This window comes from Gossypium hirsutum, chromosome A13 (genome assembly GCF_007990345.1).
Source record: "Gossypium hirsutum isolate 1008001.06 chromosome A13, Gossypium_hirsutum_v2.1, whole genome shotgun sequence".
Lineage (NCBI taxonomy): Eukaryota > Viridiplantae > Streptophyta > Magnoliopsida > Malvales > Malvaceae > Gossypium > Gossypium hirsutum.
This window is the reverse complement of record NC_053436.1, coordinates 20,588,227-20,615,390: the sequence shown is the minus strand read 5'-3', so window position 1 is coordinate 20,615,390 and position 27,164 is coordinate 20,588,227. Positions and strand designations below refer to the sequence as shown.

General features: G+C 36.4%; 1 protein-coding gene and 1 non-coding gene across 2 annotated transcripts; both read left to right on the top strand.

Annotated features, from left to right (window-relative positions):
• The first annotated feature begins 3,756 nt into the window (after window positions 1-3,756).
• LOC121212289 (uncharacterized) lies at window positions 3,757-10,254 on the top strand. The gene is made up of 8 exons (XM_041084742.1): window positions 3,757-3,903; window positions 3,976-4,031; window positions 4,185-4,346; window positions 4,955-5,201; window positions 5,763-5,991; window positions 6,318-6,520; window positions 6,627-6,758; window positions 10,123-10,254. The coding sequence occupies exons 1-8, from the start codon at window positions 3,757-3,759 to the stop codon at window positions 10,252-10,254; spliced, it is 1,308 nt and encodes a 435-aa protein (XP_040940676.1).
• Window positions 10,255-23,469: 13,215 nt separating this feature from the next.
• Window positions 23,470-23,575, top strand: LOC121212965 (small nucleolar RNA R71). Its single transcript, XR_005908335.1, has one exon. It is a non-coding gene; the product is annotated as a small nucleolar RNA R71 (small nucleolar RNA).
• Window positions 23,576-27,164: the final 3,589 nt, after the last annotated feature.

Sequence of the window (27,164 nt, the reverse complement as noted above, 5' to 3'; positions counted from 1 at the left end):
AGACAAAAATCCTACGTGAATTTGACACGAAATGAGATTAAGTTTAAGGTTGGTGATAAGGTACTTTTGAAAGTTTCCCTTTGGAGAAAAGTCCTCAGATTTGGTAGAAAAGGCAAGTTGAGTCCTTGTTTCTTAGGACCTTATGAGGTTACCGAGAGAGTAGGGCCTGTTGCCTACCGTTTGGATTTACTGCCAGAGTTAGAAAAGATTCACGACGTGTTTCACATGTCCATGTTACACCGATACAGATCTGACCCTTCGTACGTAATTGTGCCAACTGAAGTTGAGATTCTTCCGGATATGACTTATGGTGAGGAGCCGGTCAAGATCTTAGCTCGAGAGGTCAAGCTTGTGAAGGTTTTGTGGCATAGACATGGAGTCGAGGAAGCTACATAAGAACCCGAGGAGTCTCTGAGAGAGAAATATCCGAACTTATTCACTGGTATGATTTTCAAAGACAAAAATCCCTAAAGGGGGAGAAATATAACAGCCCGATTTAAGGCCTAGTCGAAACAGTGGTCTCGGAACCACAAAACCGAAGTTGGTAAAATTATTTTGTTATAATTATGAGATTATAGCATGATTATATTAATGAGAATTTGGGGTTGCTATAAGAGTAAAAAGAGTTTAGCTAGGCTTGAAATACGAAGAAATTTGATAAAAAATTGATTTTCGAATATTAGGGTAAAATGGTCATTTTGTCAAGGCCAAGGGGCAAAATGGTCATTTTACCAAAGATGTGAAATTATGAATGCCTAATTGTAATTAATGACTAAAGGAGTACATTTTTGCTATTATAGATCAAGATTTACCAAAACTGAGCCTAGACCGGGGCAAAGCCAAGCAATCCGATTAAGCCGTCTAGTCAAGTACTTTTTGTAAATCAAGGTAAGTTGTATGTAAATAATACAACTATATTGTTAAACGCATGTATTCAATTGTTATTGATTTTGATATAGCATGAATTTCTAGATTTTGAACTGAGTATGCATATTTATGATTGAGAAAGTAGAAAGATCCAGTAAGAACCCCAGGAAACAAACCGGATGTTCATGTCATAACATTGTGTGATGTGAGAGCTAGTGTAAGACCATGTCTGGGACATGGCATCGGCATTGAGACAAGGGCTAGTGTAAGACGTGTCTGGGACATGCATCAGCCACATTACGATAGCCAAGGTAAGACCATGTTTGGGACATGGCATCGGCGTAGAGATGAGTGCCAGTGTAAGACGTGTCTAGGAAATTCATCGGCTAAGCTTCGTGCTAGTGTAAGACATGTCTGGGACATGCATTAGCACTTATACACGAGAGCTAGTGTAAGACCATGTCTTAGACATGGCATCGGCAACTTAACCCATGTTTGAGGCTTATAGAATATCTGGTAGTATTCCAAAATGTTCAACTTTAAGAGTTAAGAAAGAGATTTAATAAGGAAAGTATGATAATGTTTTGTGTGTTACAGGTACCTATTTTGGTATACATGTGTAATGATCTCAATTAGAAAATGTGGCTTGAGTGGACGGAAATGAGTAAGTCAAGTTATGCTTACCTTTCAGCTATAAGCGTAATGATAAATGGTGAAACTGTTGTTGTATATTTATTTATATGTAACTTACTAAGCTTTATGATTACTTTCTTTCCTTTCCTTTTTCTTTCAATACTGCCAAATTTCTCAAGGACCCCTTGAAGTCAGAGATATTGATCACACTATCAGCCATAATACTCAGTATAGTTGGATTTATATTTTTGATTATGGCATGTATAGGGCTAGACTAGGAAGTTGTATTATTGAGAAATTGTTTATGTATATTGGCTTAAGGTAAAAGCCTTTCATTTTGTATTAAGCCTAGATAATGGCTATTATTTATTTTGGTAAATGTATATGATGTTCCTTCTATGAATGAATTGATGTCTTTTGGGATGGAATTAGTATATTGAAATGATCTTGTGTAGGTTGTGCAAAATGGCTTGGAAGATAGCCTAGTTTGTCCACAAGGGCAAGACACACGGGCGTGTGTCTAGGCCGTGTGTGACACACGGCTCACCCCCATGGGTGTGTGTTATGGCCATGCGTCCCCTGCACTTAAAATTTTTAGTCAATATCGTCCACGGGTAGGCCACACGGGTGTGTGCCATAGCTGTGTCTATAAGTCAGTATTTTCCATGGGTAGGCCACACGGGCGTGTGTCATGGCCGTGCCCTAAAGTCAGTGTTGCACACGGGCTAATGGAAAGGGCATGTCTTGAGTTACACGAGCGTGTGGAACCCTAAGGCATGAACTTTTCCAAGTTTTTCTTAAGTTCTCAGTTTAAACTTAAATCATCCCGAATGTATGTTTTGGGTCTTGTAAGTCCTATTAAGGGACAGGTTGATATGAAATGAAAAGTTTTAAATTGATCAAAATTTTATGGCCCAGTTTTACATGCGTATGGTTGAGATAAGTCTGGTGACACCTCGAACCCTGTCCCAGCGTCAAATATGGGTGAGGGTGTTTCATTTAGTGGTATCACAGCATGGTTTAGTCGGTTCTAGGACTAATCTAGTTGAAGTACGAGTCTAGCCATACATGCCATAAATATATATTGATAGTGTGACGATTCCTGACAACTATAAAATTTGTTTTTATATGGTAATAGATCCTGATAGAACCACGGCGGATGGCATGGAAAGTAATGTGATGGCTCCCGCAGAATGGACCGCGCCGGTAGAGAGTGAGCCCGTAAGTTTGGGCCAAGGCAGAGGGGCTAGGGAAACTTACCTTCGAATGATGGCTGCTTGGTATACGGAGTTCGTTCGTGCGAACCCGAACACTCCACCTCCCCCACCTCCTCCAATTCCCCAGTATGCCCCGGTGGCTCCGCAAGGTGTGGACATGTTCAGGAGAGAGAAGCCTCCAATAGACAAGATCCGGAAGCAAGGGGCCGAGGAATTTTGGGTTAGTGTAGATGATGACCTGGAGAGAGCGAAGTTTTGGCTAGAAAATACCATGAGGGTATTCGATGAGCTATTATGCACACCTGATGAGTGCATAAAGTGTGCCTTGTCACTCCTACGAGACTCGGCTTATCAATGGTGGAGCCCTCTCGTTTCTATTGTACCGAGAGAGAGGATCACTTGGGAATTCTTCCAAGAAGAGTTTCAAAAGAAATATATTAGCCAGAGGTTCTTGGATCAGTAAAGGAAGGAATTTTTAGAGTTGAAGCAAGGTAGTAACAGTGTGACGGAGTATGAGCGTGAGTTTGTGAAGCTTTGTAAATATGCACAAGAATGCGTATCCACTGAAACTACTATGTGCAAGAGGTTTGAGGATGGCCTCAATGAAGACATTTGAGTGTTTGTGGGCATCCTAGAGTTAAGAAAATTTGTGGTGCTTGTTGAGAGAGCATATAAAGCAGAAGAGTTGGTAAAGGAGAGGAAGAAGGCGACCATTGAGTCGCGAGATTTAAAGAGAAGAAAGATGGGGAAGACGCATCAGTCCTCCTCTAAGAGGTCGAAAGAATTTATTACCCAATTGAACGCTTCGGTGGGATATTCGAGGGGGAACAAGAATCATCAGAATATGACGTCTAAAGCCCAGACTACTTCGGTTGCTAGTGTTGGTAGTACTCGGCCAGATAGGCAAGAGTGTCCATAACGTGGGATACGCCACTTAGGCGAATGCCGAGTAAATGAGAGGGGCTGTTTCAAGTGTGGATCACTAGACCACTTTATTCGCGATTGCCCTGAGATGGAAGAGAAAGAGAGGAAGTAAGAAATGAAGGCAAGCAGTGCTCCGTTGAGGGGGAGACCACAAAAGAATCCGGGTAGTGGAGCTAACAGTAGAGGAGCGACTAGAGATACGGTGGTGAGTTCTGAGGGCAGAGTGCCTGCGAGAACTTATGTTATTCGTGCCCGTGAGGAGGTAAGTCTCTGGACGTGATTATGAGTACTTTTTCTATTCATGATATTTATGTTGTTGCTTTGATTGATCCAGGGTCTACACACTCCTATATTTGTAGAACTGATTCCTCGAACGAGCATGATAGTGAAGTGTACTAAATTTGTAATAAGAGTGTCCAATCCCTTGGGTAGATATGTTCTAGTTGACCAAGTATGTAGGATTTGATCTTTGACAATTAGGGGTCATTGTTTCCCGGTGAATTTAATGCTATTGCCATCCAATGATTTTGACGTAATGCTCAGGATGGATTGGTTGACTTCTCATAGTGTTGTAGTGGACTGTGGGAAGAAAATTATTGAGTTAAACTGTGAAAATGGGAATATTCTTCGGGTTGGACCAGGTGACTTGGATAAATTGCCTGTGATAATATCGTCTCTGAACGCTGAAAAATATTTGAGAAAAAGGTATGGGACTTATCTAGCTTTTATGCTGAATACTCAAGTGTCCTGAGTCGAAGATTGGGTTTGTACTAGTGGTTTGTGAGTTTATAGATGTTTTCCCGGAAGAGTTGCCTGGATTACCTCTAGAAAAAGAAGTTGAGTTTGGTATCGAGTTAGTCCCTGGCATAACGCCAATCTCGATTGTACTGTATAGAATGGCCCCCACTAAGTTGAAAGAGTTGAAAGTGCAGTTGCAAGAGTTAACAGATAAGGGTTTTGCTAGACCGAGTTATTCACCATGGGGTGCTTCGATACTTTTAATGAAAAAGAAAGACGGGTCGATGAGGTTGTGTATCGACAATAGGCAGTTTAACAAACTAACAGTGAAGAAGAAGTATCCCTTGCCGAGGATTTATGATCTCTTCAATCAACTGAGAGGAGCCACCATATTTTCTAAATTATATTTGAGGTCCGGTTATTACCAGTTAAGAGTCAAGGAACAAGATGAACTGAAGACTGCTTTTCGGACTAGATTTGGGCATTACGAGTTTCTTGTTATGCCTTTTGGATTGACAAATGCCCTTGTGGTATTTATGGACTTGATGAACCGCATTTCGACCGTATTTGGATAGGTTCGTCGTCGTTTTTATTGATGACATCTTGGTTTATTCGCATAACGAGAGTGAGCTCGCACAGTATTTGAGAACTGTGTTGCAGACCTTGAGGGATAAGCAATTCCATGTCCGGATTAGTAAGAGCAATTTTTGGCTCAACGAAGTCGGATTTCTATTGCACATTGTGTCGGGTGACAGAATCAGAGGTAACCCAAATAAAGGCTCAGCTATTGTAGAATGGAAACTGTCGAGGAATGTAACAGAGGTTGGTAGTTTTCTAGGGCTAGCAGGATACTATAGACGATTTGTAAACGGATTATCTATGATAGCTACACCGATAACAAGGCTTTTACAGAAAGATGTCAAATTTAAATAGACAGTAGAATGCCAACAAAATTTCGAGAAATTAATGGCTTTGTTGACCGAAGCCCCAATTTTAATGCAACTGGAGTCGGGCAAAGAATTTGTAGTTTTTAGTGACGCCTCCCTAAACGGTTTAGGGTGTGTGCTCATGCAAGAAGGCAAGGTTATAGCCTATGCCTCGAGGCAGTTAAAACCTCACAAGAGAAATTATCCGACCCATGATTTAGAGCTGGCAGCTGCGGTGTTCGCACTGAAGATTTGGCGACACCATTGGTATGGTGAGAGATGCTAAGTATTTACCGATCACAAGAGTCTAAAGTATCTGATGACTCAGAAAGAGTTGAATTTGAGGCAATGACGATGGTTAGAGATAATAAAAGATTATGAGTTGATTATTGACTATCATTCGGGAAAGGCGAAGGTAGTCTCCGACGCTTTCATTATGAAGTCATTGTTCGCTTAGAGAGCCTTGAACGCTCAGTTGACTATATCTAGTGATGGATCGGTCCTAGCGGAGTTGAGGGCTAAACTGACTTTCCTTCATGAAATTCATGAAGCTCAAAAAAGTGACGAGAAACTGCAAGCCAAGAGAACTCAGTGTGAATCAGAGATTGAGTCAGATTTTCGTATTAGTACTGATGGTTGTATAATGTTCAAAGACAGAGTTTGTGTACCTAAAGATAGTGAGCTCAGTTAGAAGATTTTGTGAGAGGCACACAGTGGTTGTTCGTCCATCCAACCGGGTAGCGTGAAAATGTATAACGACTTGAAGAAAATGTATTGGTTGTCGGGAATGAAAAGAAACATTTCAGAGTTTGTCTCTAAGTGTTTAGTGTGTCAGCAAGTAAATGCCGAACACCAAGTGCCTTCTAGGTTACCCTAGTCTATTATGGTTCCCGAATGGAAGTGGGATCAGATCGCCATGGATTTTTTAACGGGTTTGCCACTAACCCCGAAAAAGAAAGATGCAGTATGGGTTATTGTCGATAAACTCATTAAGTCAGCACACTTCATACAGTGTGTGCCAACTACTCCCTTGAAAAGTTGGCTGACTTATATGTTTTTGAGATTGCGAGGCTTCATGGTGTGCCGTTATCGATTGTATCCGATCGAGACCTGAGGTTCACCTCGAGGTTTTGGAAAAAGTTACAAGAGACTCTAGGAACCAAGTTGAGTTTCAGTATGGCCTTTCATCTGCAAACTGACAGACAGTTGGAAAGAGTAATACAGATCTTAGAAGACATGTTGAGGTGTTGTTCTTGAATTTCAAGGAAGTTGGGAAAAATACTTATCATTGGTTGAATTCGCCTACAATAACAACTATCAGTTGAGTTTAAAAATGCCGCCTTATGAGGCTTTGTATGGGGGAAAGTGCCGAATGCCCTTATTCTGGACTGAGTTGAGAGAGAGTCAGATTCACGGGGTTGATTTGATAAAAGAGGCTGAGGAAAAAGTGAAGGTGATTCTCAGCTGCTTGAAAACCGCCTCGGATAGATAAAAATCCTACGCAGATTTGAAGTGAAAGGAGATTAAGTTTGAGGTCTGTAATAAGGTATTTTTGAAAGTTTCCCTGTGGAGGAAAGCCCTCAGATTTGGTAGAAAAGGCAAGTTGAGTCATCGTTTCATAGGACCTTATGAGGTTACCGAGAGAGTAGGGTCTGTTGCCTACCATTTGGATTTACCGCTAGAGTTAGAAAAGATTCACGACATGTTTCACGTGTCTATGTTATGCCGATACAGATCTGACCCTTCACACGTAATTGCGCCAACTAAAGTTGAGATACTTCTAGATATGACTTATGGTGAGGAGCCGCTCAAGATCTTAGCTCGAGAGGTCAAACAGTTAAGAAATAAGAGTATACCCCTTGGGAAGGTTTTGTGGCATATACATGGAGTCGGGGAAGCTACATGGGAACCCGAGGAGTCTCTAAGAGAGCAGTACCCGAACTTATTCATAGGTAAGATTTTCGAGGACGAAAATCCCTAAGGGGAGAGAAATGTAGAAGCCCGATTTAGAGCCTAGTCAGAACAGTGGCTTGGGACCACAAATCTAAAGTTGGGAAAATTATTTTGTTATAATTATGAGATTATAGCATGATTATATTAGTTTTTGAAAAATTTGACGAGTGAATCTTAACGATTGTGAGCCCAATTGAGAAAAAGGACTAAATCGCATAGTGTACAAAAGTCTTAATTTGATAGCTAAAGGTGTTATTTTATTAAAGAACCAAAATTAGGGGTCTTTAATGGGCAAATAGGCCCTTAATTGATGGCATAGCCGATCATAAGACATAGAGGAGACAAATTTTAAAAGTAGGTAGAAGTTGGGTAGCTATTTTGACCAAAAAGAAACAAAATAGAAAAAAGGTTGTTAATTTCTTTTCTTCTCATCTCTTTCCACCTAAATTTTCAGCCATGAAAGGGGGTTTGAAAGCTTAAATTTTTCAGCAACTTATTCCTCTCACAACTAAGTGATTTTAATGAGTTTTCTTAAAGATTTTCACACTTTTGAGACCCTTGAAGCATGAGCTTTCAATTGAGGGTGATATCTTGCAAAATGGTCAAGAGTTTAGGATTTTTTCATGGATGTAATTGTGATAGATGTTGAGTTTTTTTATGGAGGAATATGAGTCCTAGTTGTGTTATAAGCAACTTTTGAAAAAGTTGTTAGCTTGAAAACACCTGAAGGAACCATTTTGCATAAGTTGCAATAGGTAATAAATGTATGAAATAGTGAGAATTTGGGGTTGCTATTTTGAAATACGAAGAAATTTGATAAAAATTGATTTTTGAATATAGGGGTAAAATGGTTATTTTACCAAAGATGTGAAATTATGAATGCCTAATTGTAATTAATGACTAAATGAGTACGTTTTTTCTATTATAGATCAAGATTTACCAAAACCAAGCCTAGACCGGGACAAAGCCAAGCAATCCGATTAAGCTGTCGAGTCAAGTACTTTTTGTAAACCGAGGTAAGTTGTATGTAAATATTACAACTATATTGTTAAATGCATGTATTCGATTGTTATTGATTTTGATATAGCATGAATTTCTAGATTTTGAACTGAGTATGCATATTTATGATTGAGAAAGTAGAAAGATCCAGTGAGAACCCTAGGAAACAAACCGGATGTTTATGCCATAACATTGTGTGATGTGAGAGCCAGTGTAAGACCATGTCTGGGACATGGCATCGGCATTGAGACGAGGGCTAGTGTAAGATGTGTCTGGGACATGCATCAGCCACATTACGATAGCCAGTGTAAGAACATGTCTGGGACATGGCATCGACGTAGAGATGAGTGCCAGTGTAAAACGTGTCTGGGACATGCATCAGCCTCAATGATGGTAGCTAGTGTAAGATGTGTCTGGAACATGCATCGCCTAAGCTTCGTGCTAGTTTAAGACATGTTTGGGACATGCATCAGCACTTATACACGAGAGCTAGTGTAAGACCATGTCTGGGACATGGCATTGGCCTCGATGAAGATAGCCAGTGAAAGACCATATCTGGGACATGGCATCGGCAACTTAACCCATGTTTGGGGCTTATAGAATATTCGGTAGTATTCCAAATGGTTCAACTTTAAGAGTTAAGAAAAAGATTTAATAAGGAAAGTATGATAATGTTTTGAGTGTTACAGGTACCTATTTTGGTATACATGTGTAATGATCTCAATTAGAAAATGTGACTTGAGTGGACGGTAATGAGTAAGTCAAGTTATGCTTACGTTTGAGCTATGAGCATGATGATAAATGGTGAAACTGTTGTTGTATATTTATTTATATGCAACTTACTAAGCTTTATACTTACTTTCTTTCTTTTCTCTTTTCTTTCAGTACTGCCAAATTTCTCAAGGATCCCTTGAAGTCAGAAATATCGATCGCACTTTCAGCCGTAATACTCGGTATAGTTGGATTTATATTTTTGATTATGGCATGTATAGGGCTAGACTAGGAAGTTGTATTATTGAGAAATTGTTTATGAATATTGGCTTAAGATAAAAGCCCTTCATTTTGTATTAAGCCTAGATAATGGCTATTATTTATTTTGGTAAATGTATATGATGTTCCTTCTATGAATGGATTGATGTCTTTTGGGATGGAATTAGTATATTGAAATGATCTTGTGTAGGTTGTGAAAAATGGATTGGAAGATAGCCTAGTTTGTCCACACGGGCAAGACACACGGGCGTGTGTCTAGACCGTGTGTGACACACGGCTCACCCCCAAGGGTGTGTGTTATGGCCGTCCATCCCCGACACTTAAACTGTTAAGCCAATATTCTCTATGGGTAGGCCATACGGGCGTGTGCCATAGCTGTGTCTATAAGTTATTATTGTCCATGGGTAGGCCACACAGGCGTGTGTCATGGCCATGCCCTAAAGTCAGTGTTGCACACGGGCTAAGGGTATGGGTGTGTCTTGAGTCACACGGGCGTGTGGAACCCTAAAGCATGAACTTTTCCAAGTTTTTCTTAAGTTCTCAGTTTAAACTTAAATCATCTCGAATGTATGTTTTGGGTCTCGTAAGTCCTATTAAGGAACAGGTTGAGTATGAAATGAAAAGTTTTAAATTGATCAAAATTTTATGGCCCAGTTTTACATGCGTATGTTTGAGTTAAGTCTGGTGACACCTCGAACCCTGTCCTGGCGTTAAATACGGGTGAGGGGTGTTACAGGAATATCGCTTCATTATTGGAATTATGAATCCTTTAAAAGAGTAGCGGGGATTTGGGGGAGCTAATTTCATTGGGAAAATAACCAAGCAAGGTGAGATGTTTTGGCTCTATGAAAATGCCTGTGAGAATCAAATAGTAGGAAAGGGTTGATGGGACAATTGGTTTTGAGGCTGGAAATCCATGCTTTCCAGTTAGAGTGGTGGTAAAGAGGTTGACTGAAGATGGGTATGACTATGGACAAAGGCTAGAAATAAGCGATAGGGATGGGTAATCATTTGCATAGAGTAAGGAAGAGTAAGTGGCGTCGGAAGATGAATCGATCATGGGGGCAGGATTGCAAAAGATGCGAGGTGGAAGATCAGATTGGGAAATGGAAGCATTAAATGCAGTGCTTCTAGAGAAGTCAAATGACAGAGGTGAAAGAATTTGTCTTAACAAGTTTGTAGACTGGAAAAAGAATTACTAGGTGGAAATAGGGCTAAAGGCAGGGAAGTGGTACAGGGTACAAGTGGTTCAACGAATAGGGCTAAAGAGGATGTGGTAAATATGGGTCTATTTGTGGGATAAATTGATATGGATAATGGGGTGGGAGCTCAAATAATTTTAATCAATAATTTTTGTATTGTGAAAGGGACAAGCTTGAAAGATAATGGCCTTTTAGATGAGGTGGTTTTTATTACAAATAAAAAGCAATTACAGTCAATTTTTCAATAAGAAAATTCAAATAAGACAAGCAAGGGGAACCATCCAGTCGAAGAGGCTAAAGATATAGTAGTAAGTCAACCAGTGTCTCAAAACTGTAAGAAAGTTAATTCAAATAGTAGGAAGATCCAATCGACGTTTGACATTCAAGATAAATTTCTTTCACTAACTGAGAAGCGAAAGAGAGACAGGGCAATAAAGAAACAGAAAGGAAAAGGTATTGGAGATAAGGAAAAAAAACGTAGTGAATGCTTCACTATCAGATTTAGACATTAGCAACAGGAAAATGGTCATTCTTAGGGAGGCAATGAAAGCATGGAATGTTGGTAAAAAGCTCGGTCTTAGTATTAAGGGCGATGAGCAAGAAGTGGTGGAGGAATTAATGATATTAGAAGGGAGATAAGGTTAGTTCACTTCAAGCAAAGCACAGATGTTTTGAAGTGGGGGTAAGGAGGATATGGCAGCAACATTAATAAACGTATATGCTTCAAATGGTTGTTCAAATCAAAATATGGTTTGGAAGGAGATATGTGGGTTGAAGGGGTTGTTCCTTAGCCCTTGGATCTTGGGAGGTGATTTTAACTCAATTCGTATCAGGAGTGAAAGAAGCAACTGTGTAGGATTACTGATTAGTTCGAAGCCCTTTAACAGTTTTATTGATGAAAGCAAAATGGTGGATCTACCGCTTACAGGGAAGAGATTTACGTGGTTTGGTCTGAATAATAAGATGAGCAGGCTAAATCGATTCATTGTTGATGATTATTGGTTGGTTTTCTTTGATGATCTTATCCAATATGGATATGATAGATCAGTGTCTGATCATATCTTGATTCTATTATATAATTCTTTAGTCCATTGTGGCCTGAGGTCTTTTAAATTGTTTAATGCATGGCTCAATCAAGAAGATTGTAATAAAGTAATTGAAGATGTTTGGGATGGAATGAGAGGGGAGAACACAAAGATGCCTAGTAAGCTAAGAATGTTGAAGACAACTTTGAAAAATTGAATGGTAAAATAGGTGGTTCAGTTGATTAAAAAATAAAATAAATTGAAAGGAAAATAGTGGAGTGGGATGAAATAGGGAGTAGTAGAAATCTTAATGAGGTTGAATTGAATAAGGTGCAACGATTGAATGTGGAGCTTTGAGATGTAGGAAAGGTTGGGGAATCAGTATGGCACTAGAAGTCTAGAGCACTGTCGTTAAAGGAAGGTGATGCAAATGCGACTTTTTTCATAAAGTAGTGAAAATAAAAGCAAAGAAAAAGTCGATTCATGGCCTTAAATTTGGATCAAATTGGTGTAAGGATCCTAAGAATTTAAAGAAAAAAGTTTTTTAGAATTTTATTAATCATTTTAGCTATTCTAGAAGAGATTGGGGCATGAGTTTAAACTTGGAGTTCAAACGAATGTATGAGAAGGAAGGATTGTGGCTTGAACAACCTTTCATTGTAGAAGAAGTTAGAGATACAGTGTGGAGCTGTGATGATGCTAAGACACCTGGGCCATGTGGTTTTAGTATGTGCCTCAATTATGTGTCTACTAGCCATCGTCTACTTAAGATCGCTTAGCTAATTCAGGTGCATTTCAATCATGTATGAATTAAATACAGACTTGATTTTAATTGAAAACATGATCGATTGAGGCACAAACATTATAAGCATGAATCAAATAAATATTATTTAATCAAAGCAATCATCTTAGCTTAAATAAAATTAAGCTAACATTGTTGTAACAAGAACAAAGAACACATAGCAAACATTTTCAGATTAAATCAAAGAAAAGAAAGATTAAACCCAAATCAAAGTGGCTGTCACCCAAGACTCTGACCGACGAGGCTCCTTCATTCCTTCACTTTGCTCCTTTGCTAATAGCTCTCTAAGGTGGCCGATCAAGGGCTCTTTAAGAGGCTTAATTGCTAAAATCTCTATGAAAATATGATTCTAAGCATGGGGAATGAAAAATGCTAAAGGTAATTATATGAATTATGAATAATATATGTTACTATTATATCTATACTTTTGATTGCATGAAATGACATGCCTATGATACTGAAAACTAAATACATGAGAAAGCATAACTACACTACTAATTTTCCATGTGTTAGTAGATTAAAGAGTATCATATTTTTTCTAAATTCAATATGTCATAATGCATTGCATTGGTTGGGACGATATGTACGGAGAAAGAACAAGTAGTCTATCTATAAGAAAAATGGCGATGCAAAGTCATAGCCAAGTGATAGTTCTTATTTGAAAATTGTTATGCACCTATAGCCAGAGGTAGATTACATCTACAGGTACTACTGTGAACCCACAACTAAAGGTCAATTCCAACGACGGGTTTATGTTGTAAAATCTACAACAAAAAAAAAAGGTTTCATCTGCAGGACTTTTGTTATGAACCCATAGCCAAACGAAGACTCCAATTGTGGGGACTAGTGTGTCCACAGCCAAATGACAGTTATTATCTACGAACCAATAGTGGTTTATCCACATCCTCGTGCGTTGGAGAAGGGAGTTCTGGATAACTCTCAATATGGTGTATAGCGGTGTGGTAGGATTTATTTTGTTTAAATCCGAAACTGTATGGCATTGTTCAAATCATGTGCTTACAAATCTGGAAAATTATGTAATGATATGTATGCATGAATATGTGTATATATGTGCATGAATATGTATATTGTGGGCAAATCTGAGAATTTTGTTAAGTCTGAAAACTGTTACTGTGATTCTAACATATTAATGATTGTTGCACTTGAAAATTAGATAATATGAATTGAATTGCTATCTATGATTATTTTATGCAATGTTAATTTATGTGTTTTAATAATTGTCACATTGATTTTATTGTAAATGGACTCACACTGAGTGTCAAAGCTCACCTCCCCTGTAACATCCCAAAATAGGGCTTAGTCGGAATAGTGATTTTGGGACCACAAATCTGATGTTAAAATATTTATTTTATGATTTTTAAGAGATTTTAAATATGAATATATGCATGTGTTAAAGTTTCATGAAGAAATTCTAAGTAAAAGGTGTCCAATTGGAAATTAGGGACTAAATTGAATAAGTTGCAAAATTTGTGTTCTAGAAGCAATTTGTATGAAATTGCTTTGGATTATTAATTAGGATATCTTAAAGAGAAATTTGCCCAATTTTTAAGTTTTTGGACAAAAATGAGCTTGTATGGTAAAATTTGAAAGAAAGGCTTTAATGGCATTTTAGTCATTTGGTTTATAAATGAAATAAAATGGGAAAATAAGCCAAAAATCAGCTCATTTTCTCCATGTTGCTGCTGAAAATTAGGGTTCTTCATAGCTAGGGTTTTCAAGCTTTCCAAGCTCAATAGTAAGTACTCCCAAGCCCATTTTTAATGTTCTTCGTATATTTGAAATCTCGGTAACTTACTCTCTCTATTTCTACCCATATTTCATGCTAGTGCTCATGTTTAGAAATTTACCCATGCATGAGAAGTTTATGTTTTGATGATTTATGGAGGGATATGGGAGTTTAAAGGATGGTAAACAACTTTTACTAAGTAGTTTTTCATAGAAAAGGCTTTAGGGACTATTTTGTAAAAGTTGTAGAAAAGGATAGGAAAATATGAAATGAAGGAAAAATGTGGGCTGTTATGAACATGAAAAATGTTTGGTTAGGCTTGGGTAAGCAAGAAATCCCATACATTGCATTATCTCAGCCTAGGGACTAAATTGCAAATATATGAAAGTATAGGGGTAAAATTACTATTTTACCCAAGAATGAATTTTTGGGTCATTTTAAGTAATGTATGCATTAAACGAGCTAAATTTGTTATTTATAGATCAATAGAATCGAGATATGGGCCTTGATCGAGGAAAGAGCAAGGTTTACGAGGTTTAGGCTCGATTTCTAATATTTTGTATCGAGGTAAGTACATATGCAAATAAATACATTAATTATTGTTATTAAATGATTTATTGATATATGTATGCTTAATATGCTTACTTGGTTATGTTGACAATATAACATGTTTTGATGCTTTGCTATATGATTATGAGACGTTGCCCATGCGAAAGAAACCATTATGTGAGTACGCTCGATAAAGGTTTGGATGTCTAAAATCTCGTTTGAACCTTAGGAATAGTTGAGGATACAAGTGACATGTCACTAGGATAGTTATGTGTTGTATGAGCTCAATTGATATATGATACATGCTAGGGTCCGGGTGCTAGGTATCCTGAGTAGTGTTCGGATACGCTTTAGCTCTTTGAGTAGCCCCGTTGAGAGCGACATGTGATTCTGTGATATGAGGCACTTCAGTGCACTTTCTGTCAGGTAGCCAAGGCTACGTTCAGGCACTTCGGTGCATTCTTTCCGTGTGTTCAAATCATATTCCAAGTGTTCAATAGGTAAAGTAATATGAATTCTAGAAGTAAAATTTAAGTAGGCCATGTGTGTGCAGGATGGAACAGGTACGTACTAAAACCCTATGGGGACTTAGTATATGAAAAAGATATGTATTTGGACAAGCATGTGCATATGAATAGGGAAGGTAGGTATATGTATGACATAATGAAAAGTATCATAATGGATAAACAATTATGCTTAAGTATTCAATCGTTGCAAAATGTAGATTATTTGTATATGTACTTACTAAGCTTTATAGCTTACCCTCCTCTCTTTTCCCTTCTTTGGAGATATGTCAAGCTAGCTAGAAGGATCAGGGGACATCGAAGCTCGGATCACACTATCTTCAAGAAATTTGGGTATAAAAATGGTTAATTATTTTGGGCATGGCATGTATAGGAAACTTGTCTATTTTGTGTATATATGTGTCATGTTAAAGTAGCTAAGTATAATGGCTCATTTGGGCATTGATTATTTTGTATGTGGCCATGTGATTTGGTCTATATTAATGAATACGATGTATCCCTAAGTTTATCCTTACATGCATACTAAGATGTGTATGTGTTGGTTTGATGGATGACTATTCAATTGCTAGTATGTGGTTGCATGATTTAGCATTCATAATGGAATAATAATAAGGAGTATGGTAAACCATGAAATTGGTGTGGAATGACTAAAAGATAAGTTTGTGTGAATACCAATGGTCTAGTATGTAAAAGGAGTCATAGTGATGCTATAATGTTGCATGTTTAATTGTCCAAATATGTTATGGGATATGCCATTGAACATATGGGAGTGTATGATTGTTTAAGGGTGACCAATGGCTTGGAGAGTAGTCTCCAAATGGTCGACATGGGTAGACACATAGGCATGTGTCTAGGCCGTGTTTGACACACGGTCAGCCCCATGGGCATGTCATTCAGCCGTGTGTCCCCTGCACCTTGAATTTTAGGTTAACATGCATGGTAGTAAACACACGGGCAGAGACACGGCCATGTGTCTCAATAGTGTGTAGGACACGGCCTCTGGCCACGGATGTATGCTTGGCTGTGTGCCTCAAATTTGTACGATGACGTCATAAATAGAATGCTCACTAAAGTCACATGGGCTACCACACGGGCGTGTGTCAGGCCGTGTGAGGGACATGGGCAAAGGATACGGGCGTGTGCATGGTCGTGTGAAAACCCCTATAGGTTCGAAATAGATAATAAATCCAAAAATTCAACACAGGTGTGGGACATGGCGTGTTCCCAAGCACATAGGCGTGTGCAACGCCTCCACATGGGCGTGTAAGGCTTTAACCTAGAAATTTTCTTGGAATCTCTGTAAGTACTTGGTTTAGTCCCAGACCGCCAATAAGGTAGGTTTTGGGCCTCGTAGGTCCATAATAGGTACATTTTATCTTGTTTTGAAGGATTTTAGATTGAATGAAATTTTATGGCTCGGTTTTGCATGTTTGATTCTGTTTAAATCTAGTAATGCTTCGTACCCTGTCCCAGTCTAGGATACAGGTAAGGGGTGTTACATCCCCTTAAATTTTCATCCTTACAGATAGCCCACCAGTTTAGGATGCAGGCACTACATCTAGAGGGTCTCGACACTGCCTATTTTATTTTCAATTTATTAAGGTTTAATCTTTTGGTTTATTTTATTTTATTATTTAAGTACTGTAATAATTTATTCAAATTGTGGCATGAGATTAACGACTTAGATTTTTTTATTTTCCATGACATTTTATTTGAATTCTTAAAATATTATGCTTTGATTATTAATTAGTACGCATGAACCCCGATTTTAATAAATATGCAAGTACATGCCCTTTTTTTTCAGTTGCTAGATGATAATTAAAACATCGAGGAATAGTGAAACGTCTTTTAAACCAAGTTTTTTATTAAGTCAAATAAATGTTTTAAAGGAATTGTTTTCAAAAGCTCCGATAACCCTGCTAGGCCATCTTGGTGGCTAATGTAGTCTTTTGAATTCAGATATATTGTCTAGGTCGGGTTGGGGAGGTTACAAAATAATCTAGACAAACATTTAAAATAAAATTTATATAAAATCTAAAATGTATAAAACATCATATTTATAAAATATCAAATTATAGTTATTTTTAATTTAATAATATAAAAATATGATTATTTATGAAAAAATTAAGAAATATAAATTTATTAAATAAAACATTTTAGAATGAAATTGGACAAATGGCTATCTAGGTTTAAATATATCTAGACAACGAGTTGTCCAAATTCATTCTTGTGTCAAATAATATTTCTAATATTTTTTTATTTTTTTATTTTTTAGATATTATATATTTTAAATTTCAAAATAATAATATAAAAATTTGGTAAGTTATAAAAAAATAAATATATATAAAACTTAAAAAGTATGTCTGAAATGAACCGACACAAATGGTTATCAATGAAAATTTTGAGACTGTCATGTGTCATTATGTTATTAGTTGTCAGTGTCACATAAACGTATTTTAATTATTTTAATCTTCTACCTTAAAAAAATATCAAATTGACTTACAATTTTTAAGTTTAGATACTAATTAAGTCTAAAACAGAAATTTGAAGTATCAAATAGGTCCAAATTACAAAATTCAATTACTTCTCTATATATTAACTTTTAAACAAAGGAAATTGGTAGGATATCGAATTAATGAGGAGTAATTAGATCTCTCGGTGGTGTGAGTGAGTCGGTTGATTTTAAATTGGGTTAATATGAATTGAGCTTTTAAAATTTTAGAATTATTTTGTGTTCAAATTATTTTGAAATTAAGTAAATTTTGAGTTCCGATTATTTTGTGCTAGACATTTTTTGTTTAGGTCATTTAGATTTTCCATTCATGTTGTTAAAGTTAAATCATCTCACTTTAAATTATTTTGGGTTATTTTTTTGAATTATTTCATGTTCGGTGATTTTAGGATTGAATTAATTTAGGCTCAAGTAAATTTTGTGTTCTAGTTGGTAAAGTTCAAGTCGTTAAAATTTTATGATAAAATATAATTAGGTCAAGTTTGGATTTAGGTTAATCGAATTGAAATTTTGGGTTGAGATCAAAATTGATATACTTAAAATGTAATGGTTTTAAAAGTTAATTTTAATTTTTTGATAATTGAAAAATAATCATTTTAATGTCATGAAATTATTTTATCTGGTAGTTTCCATATCTATTTTACGGTCTATGTTTAGGGATCTTGGCTTTCTATTTTAACAATGTTGTCTCTATGGTTCAAATATATGTTCTCTTTTGGGAGAGTAATGTGCCTTACCATTGCAGCTAACACTTGTTGATTTAATGTCGTATAATTAAAAAATGGGTAAATTACTAATGGCAAAATTTGGAGGGGTGGTAGTAGACTTGCTCACGAGTCGAGCCACTTGATCAATCCCGAAGAGCCGCCCAAAAAATAGGAGGATTTGGGCAAAATACAAGACCCAAAAAATGGGCTTGAGTAAAATTTAAGACTTGTTTTCTATATGGGCCCAGTATTGAGCAAGATTCTTTGGTCTAAACCTTGAATATATTATTTTATAAAAAAATTATATTAATTGTATATGTTAAATAATTATAATTATATTAAATTACTAACCCAATAATAATAAAACCCATCACCCAAAACCTAAAAAATAAAACTTACCCTTCTAAATAACCTAACCCAAAATATAAAATTTTAAAAATTATATTTAATATAATAGAATATTTCTAATATTTATTTGTGTTTTTTAATACGATAATTTTTTTTTATATTTATGGTAGTGTTTTTTTAATATAAACACTTTTAATTTATTTTTAATGTGTTAGAAAACTTTTATTTTAGCGTGTTTTAGTGCATCCAAATTAGAGTTTGAAACTCATGTAATTAAGCTCTTTTGGTTAACCCGAGATAAATAGATAGATTTATGAGAAATCACATTCAATTGGATATATGGTAGGGTAAAAAAATGGGACACCAAAATAATTGATTATCGAACCGTATGAGGTAGGAAACTTTCAAGTATGGTTCTAAGGGAAGGAATTGAACTACCTATTTTGACTGGGGAGAACAAGCCATTTGACAGGGGGATTCTGAAATAGTGAAGGCTTGGTTTGATCAAGCCGCTGAGTATTGGAAATAGGCTAGGCTATAGCACTTACTCCCAGTAATTATATTGATGTGCAAAATTGGTTAAAGATCACGCGGCGTTCCGAATGAGAACAAGAACTCTCTATTTATTTATTATTATTTTAGTTTTAGGATTCAAAATTTGAATTAGAAATTAGAAAATTCTATTACTATTAAATTTTATTCTTATTCTATTTAATTTCTATTAAATTCATTTATTTAATATTTAATATTTAATTTAATTAAATAAATTACGGTACCATTTAAATTATTAAATTCAATTTTCTAGTCAATTTGAATATTTAAATAGTACAAAATATTAATTTAATTGGAATTGTTAATTGTGTAATGGTTTGGTTTTGTTAGACCCATGGGTAAAAAAAAACGAAGCATTTCTCTCTCTGAGAAAAACCAATCAAAGAATTTCATTATATCATTTCTCAAATTGTTTTAAAAAAATGTTTTTAAATAAAAAGCAATCTAAAAAATCAAATATGGACAGGTCCGGTCAAGCTCAAGTTTACCTTTCATAAATCAGGTCAGGCTAAGGAAAAAAATGTAAACTCATTTTTTGGAATGGGCTCGAGCTTCGAACTCTTCCAACTCATTTTGGCATCTCTTTGATCTTTCTTTACACATTTTGGCATTCTCATAGGAAAACAACCTCAGCTCTTCCAACTCATCAAGTTGTAACATCCTTCTCTCATTGGCTTGCTTAATATCAAAGTTCAACTGCTTCAACGCCCAGTGAGCTCTATTCTCCAACTCTAATGGCAAATGACATGCCTACCTAAAAGCTAACCAATAAGGAGTCATTCCTAACGGTGTCTTAAATGCTGTTCAATAGGCCCATAATGCATCATTGAGCCTTCGAGACCAATCTTTTCTGCTAGGGCGTACTACCTTTTTAAGGATACCTTTGATTTCACGGTTCACTTTCTCAATTTTCCCATTGGACTGGGGGTGATAGGCAATAGCAATATTGTGCTTCACATCATGTTTGTCAAGTAACCACTTAAGCCATTTGTTCACAAAGTGAGAACTTTCATCACTAATAATAGCTCTTGGTGTCCCAAATCGTGTAAACACATGCTTATGTAGGAATCACGTGACTACCTTTGCATCATTTGTAGGGTATGCTTCAGCTTCAACCCACTTGGATACATAGTCTACAACAACTAAGATGTATTTGTTCCTATATGAAGAAAGAAACGGGCGTAAGAAGTCAATGCCCCATACGTTGAATAATTCAATCTCCAAAATGTTTGTTAAGGGCATCTCATTCCTCCTTGATATATTTCCGGTCGTTTGGCATTTATCACAGTTCTTCACATAAGTATAAGCATCTTTAAATAGCGTAGACCAAAAGAAACCTACTTGTAAAATCTTTGCTGCAGTACGTGAACTACCAAAGTGTTCCCCACTTGAAGATGAATGGCAATGAGACAAGATCTCAGCAATCTCGCTTTCAGCTACACACTTTCAGATTATATTACCTGCACATTGTTTAAACAAATACGGATCCTACCAAAAATAATACCGACTATCATGAAGGAATTTTTTCCTTTGTTGGTATGTCATTTCTTGAGGAATTATTCCATATGCAAGATAGAAAAATTAGCAAACCAAGGTGTTTCATGAATTCGATTTACCTCAATTAAGTGCTCATTTGGGAAATCCTCATTGATAGGCACACATGATCGAGTTCCCTCATCTTGTTCCAACCTCGACAGATGATCAACTATTTGATTTTTGACACCTTTTCTATCTTGGATCTCAAGGTCAAATTCTTGGAGCAAGAGATCCAACGAATTAGCCTCAGTTTCGTATCTTTTTTCATGAAAAAGTATTTAATGGCCACATGGTCAGTAAATACTGTAACTTTGGTACATGCCAGTCAATCTAACATCTGATCCATAAAAGGCAACAGAAAATGTTCCTTCCAAGTGGCTTTATTCAATTTTCTGTAATCAATACAGATTCTCCAATCAATAATAGTTCTTGTTGGAATTAACTCGTTACACTCATTTTCAACAATCATGATTCCATCTTTCTTCAGCACACACTGTACCGGACTTACCCACAAACTATCTGAAATAGGATAGATGATTGCTACATCTAACCATTTGATCACTTCCTTTCTCACAACTTCTTTCATAATAGGATTGAGTCTCCTTTGCCCATCAATTCGAGCTCTTTCACCTTCTTCGAAAATAATTTTATGCATGCAAAAAGAAAGGCTTATACCTTGAATATTAACTATGGTCCAACCAATTGCTTTATTAAATTTCTTTAGAACAACAATTAGTTGCTTCTCTTGATCTTTCGTCAGTTCTACTGCAATAATCATGGGCAAAGTAGAATAGTAACCTAAATAAATGTATTTCAAATGGGAAGGAAGTACCTTTAGTTAGAGTTTAGGTGGTTTTCCGATTGACAAATTGGGTTGCACAAATTCTCTGACTTCCAACTCCAATGGTTAAAACCGTGTGGATTGAATAAAATTTCTCGAGTTGGCTTCCATCAAAGCCATGTTTTCTTCACCTTCTTCATCCTCTAAAGGGTCAAGATCTAAGGCTTTCTCCAATGGATCTTGTTCAAAATTGCTTGCCATAGAAGCCAAGGTTTTTATCTCTTCTATAACTGAACACTCTTCTGCTGGATTGGGAAATGTCATCGCTTTAAGAATGTTAAAGGTTACTTGATCGTCTTGAACTAGTATGGTGAGTTCAACTTTCTGCACATCAATTAACATTCTTCCCGTTGCTAAGAAAGGTCTCCCAAGGATGATTGGCACTTCCTTATCTGTTTCAAAATCTAAGACAATGAAATCAACAGAAAAAATAAATTTATCGACTCTAACCAAAAATCCTCGATCTTTCCCTCGGGATATACTAATGATCGATCCGTTAGTTGAAGCGTCACAGTTGTAGGTCTTACTTCACCTATCCCTGGAATCTTGAAAATAGACTTAGGCATCATGTTGATACTTGCTCCTAAATCACACAACGCTTTACCACAGTAAGATTCACCAATGTTACAGGGTATAGTAAAGCTTCCTGGGTCTTTCAATTTCGGTGGCAGTTTGTTCTGCAGGAACGCACTGTACTCCTTTGTCAAGGTACTTGGACAGTATATCCTTTATAAACTTCACATAATTTGGCATTTTCTCTAAAGCCTCCACAAACGGAATATTGATTTTTTACTGCTTTAGAACATCCAAAAACTTCTTGAATTGCACCTACTGTTTCTGCTTGTGTTGCTGCAATCTTTGCAGATATAGAGGTGATGGAACTTTCGGTTGAACCGTACAACTTTTCTAAGTAGGTAAATCTGCATCCAATGAAGATGTTAAAGTATCTGAATTCACTAAGTTAGGATATACCTTGTCAGTCTTTGCAGATTTTGATTCCTTTGGTGCAAGAATTTCAATAGCTAGTTGATTCTTCTCAACGGGCTTATCTTCGACATCAATCAATCGGGGTTCCAGAATTTTACCACTCCGCAATGCCACTTCCTTGATATGTTCTTTACCCAAATTTCTTGGATTCTCAGTATCACTCGACAAGTTTCCCTGTGGACTATTACAAAGCTCTGTGGCTAACTGACCCATTTGGTTTTCCAAATTTTTCAGTGTTGCTGCTTGGCTTTGGATCAAAGCGTCATTCTTTGCCATGTATGCTTTCAACAAGTTCTCCAAACTATTGATGCCTCAGCTTGAGGTGGTTTTGGAGCTTGCTGATTAAACGTTTGTGATTGGTTGGGTTTATGCTGCAATAAATTGTGGTTTTGTCAATTTCTTTGGTTGCTCTAAGAAAAGTTAGGATGATTACACCATGAAGGATTATAGAAGTTGGACTGGGGTCCTTGTCCACTCTTATTTTGATGTTGGTTCCCCACACAGTATACTGATTCAGGATTTGATGGACAATTCTCAAAAGAATGACCTTCCTGGCATACACACAATAAACTACTTCGTACGAACTTGATGGCTGAGCTGCAAAATTATTAGTACTATAGGCGGTAAACTATTTTAACATAGAGGAAATAGACGATACCTAAGCTGATAACGAAGTGAGGGCATCCACTCCATGAACTCCGGCTACACGTCTTCCTAAAGCTATTTGATTTGTTGGCCATTGATAGTTATTACTCGCGATCCTCTCAATGATCTCATAAGCCTCATTATAAGACTTTGACAAAATTGCACCATTCGCACAAGCATCTACCATCAATCTTGTATGTGCATTGAGACCATTATAGAATATGTCCAACAAGATATAATGAGGAATCCCATGATGAGGATACTACACAGTAACTCCTTGAATCGCTCCTAAGCCTCATACAAAGACTTGTCATCCAATCATTGGAAGGTTGTGATCTCATTGCTCAACTTAGAGTTTTTGCTAGGCGAGAAATACTTAACCAAAAATCTCTCTGCCAATTCTTGCCATGTAGATATGGAACTTGGTGGCAATGAATTGAGCCATACTCGTGCTCAATCTTGCAACGAGTACGAAAACAACTTCAACCTCAGTACGTCTTCAGTCACACCGACTATCATGAATGAATCACTCACCTCCATAAACAATCGAATGTGAATATGTGGATCTTCTGTGGGCATACCACTGAATTGGCCCATTGTTTGGAGCATTTGAAACATCACTAGTTTCAATTCAAATTGGTTTGCCTCAATATCTGGCCTTCTAATTCCTGGGTTTAACTCACTAAAAACGGGCACAGCATATTGTCTAATGCATCAATCTCTATCATCAGCAACGAGGATAGGATTTTGTACATGATCGGCTTCATTACCTTGGTCTTGATTTTGATTTCCAAGGTCCATCTCGATTGTCTTTGAGCTGTTAGTTCACATCTTCTTTGTCTGAAAGTTCGCTCAATTTTAGGGTCCACAGGGAGTAAATCGATAATTCAATCTATGCTCATAAACACCTGAAAGAAAATCACAAAATTAAAAAGAATAAGTTAGTAATTTTAGAAATAAATTAAATTGAAAATAAATAATTTCACGAAAGAAATGACTATGGCAACAGTTGACATTCCCCGAAAACGGCGCCAAAAACTTGTAACGCATAGGTTTGTGCAAGTGTATACAGTTGTTATCAAGTAATAAGTAAGTATCGAGTTACCGTCTCCACAGGGATTGTATTTGTTCTAAGTCACTTAATTTGTAAAATTATATTAACAATTTGGTAAATATAACACAATTTAGTTGAGAAGTGATGATTAAAATATATTCGACTAAATGCAATGATCCCTAATGCAAATTAACCTAAGTATGCAAACTATATGAATGAAATAGATTTTAGAAAAATTAAACACAATTTGAAACAATTATAACATAAATAAACTAAGAAAGTTTCTTTAATTAAACTTAACTTATTATCAACATGCTTAATAATATTCGGAAAAACATTCCATTGCAACTCAATCATTAATGAGTTTGGAAACCACATTAGTTCCTTTCGGAATCCTTTTCTTAGTAAATCCGCATTTTACTGATCCTTATTTACTAAGGGTTTCTTAGTATTCGTGTGAGGCAACAGGGACGTGTTAGGTTTGAAACAGTTTAATCACACAAATCTAAAAACTATGCAGATAACAGAGACTGGTTAGGGTTATTATGCAACCTGCAATTTAATCGATTTAGGATGTAACACCCCTAACCTGTATTCGTCACCGAAATAGGGCTACGAGGCATTACCGAAAATCACACACAATTCACATTCATTCATACATTCAAAGTCAAAATCTATTCATATCAATCATATTCTCCCTTGTAATGTCTTACGAGACATTAAAACATGATTTGAAGTGGTTTAGGACTAAAACGATAACATTCACAAAATTTGGGAAACATAGAAAATTTCTGAAGATATAAGGGTCACACACCCGAGTAAACAGGCTATGTGCCTTACAAGACTACCAGATACACCCGTGTCACAGACCGCGTGAAAATAGGGCATAAATGCTAACCTACACCATACGGCCGAGGACATGCCCGTGTGCTAGGCCATGTGAAATATGGGGTGGTTAATGACTTGGGTCGCACGACCGACCACACACCCATGTGCCAGCCCGTGTTCCACACGTGGCCAATAGACACACCCGTGTGTCTAGGCCGTGTCAAAACTGTAGGGTATACTGACTTTAATTCGAAGGATACCCCAGGGGACACACGGCCATGAACATGACCGTGTGTCGTACACAGCTAAGACACATGCCCGTGTCTCTTCCCGTGTGGACAAAAATAGGCCATTTGAAAAGCCAATTTGCACCCTAGTCTCAAGTACACAAAGAAACCTAAATGATACCCTTTTAGTACATCTTTAAGCAACTAAAAACATGCCAATTCATACTCATATCATGCCATCTATTCAAAACCATTCAACCACTTAATTCCATATTCAAAACATAAGAAAACAATGTACCATAATCATCACAATTTATCTCATTTCCAGATACATCAACTCATCAACCTATCATCCATTTCATGTCACTTAATATACCATATGGTCATCTCAAAATCAAGCCACAATATGCCAACTTCCTAACATTATTACCAGAATTAATAACCAATCAAAAAAACAACAATTCCAAACAAGCCAACACTTAGAACATATTGTACATCTCATATATCATTTATCACGCATATAATTCAAGCCAATGTAAATGGCCATATACTAACATTTACAAGCCATATTACATGGTTGAAATCACAACTCAAAATATACCAAAATGACACCAGCCTACATATGCCATACCATAAATTCAAAGCTTCCAAAAATACCAACGAGATGATCGATAGTGCGATGATGTTTCCTGACAATCCCCGATTCCAAGCTAGCTTTGATGATCTATAAAACATAGAAAGAACACACAAAGTAAGCTTTAAAAGCTTAGTAAGCCATAGAAAAATAATCATAACACATGAGATAAACTTAAACCAATTCATCCATAGAAAGATCATACAAATCACAATTTCACTTCATAAATCACCTCTAGTTCACTTGTTCATAGTTCACTTACATATAATCATATTTCATTCTCTTATAATTCACATGTCATCATTTGTAACATACTCACCTTTCATTCTTGAATAACATGTACATTTTATACGTACCTGAATCGGATACTCAGTCACATATTAATCCCTTTCTCGATAATGCCTGTTGAACCATTTAGAATTGATAAGGATATTCAAATAACTCGTAAAACTGGTACATTGCCATATCCCAGATATGGTCTTACATGTTATCAAATATCGATGCCATTGTACTAGACAAGGTCTTATACGAAATTATATACGATGCCAATGTCCCAGACATGGTCTTACATGTATCACATCTCAGAATCCTATGTCATGACAAATGTATGCTATTCTATTCCTATGGTTCGTACGGGACTTTCAGACGTCGTAACACTGTCGATGCTTTCTCAATTTCACATATTCATCTTCCATGGCCATTCATTACATTTCAATATCATATAAGTATGAATAAATCAATTCAAATACATTTATTTGCATATGAACTTACCTCGTAGTTGGAATAAACGGACGGGACGACTATTCGATAACTTTTATTTTTCCCAATCTAAATCTGATTTCTTTCGTTCTTGATCTATATACATTCAAAATTAACCCTTTTATTCATCAACACATTCAATTTCAACCTCAAACACATATTTGTGTATTTTTACACTTTAGCCCCTAAAATTACACATTTATTCAATTTAGTCCCTATTTCATAAATACACAAAATTCACAAAATTTGACAAAACTCATGCTTAGCTGAGTTCTTTATAGGTCCCTAGCAGCCCATATTTTCATTTATTTCATAATTTAAACCCTCAATTTACAGTTTTCACAATTTAATCCTATTTAAGCATTTTCACTAAAAATCACTTTACAAAACATAGATATCTATCATCAAGCTTTAATAATTCATCATCAAACATTCAAA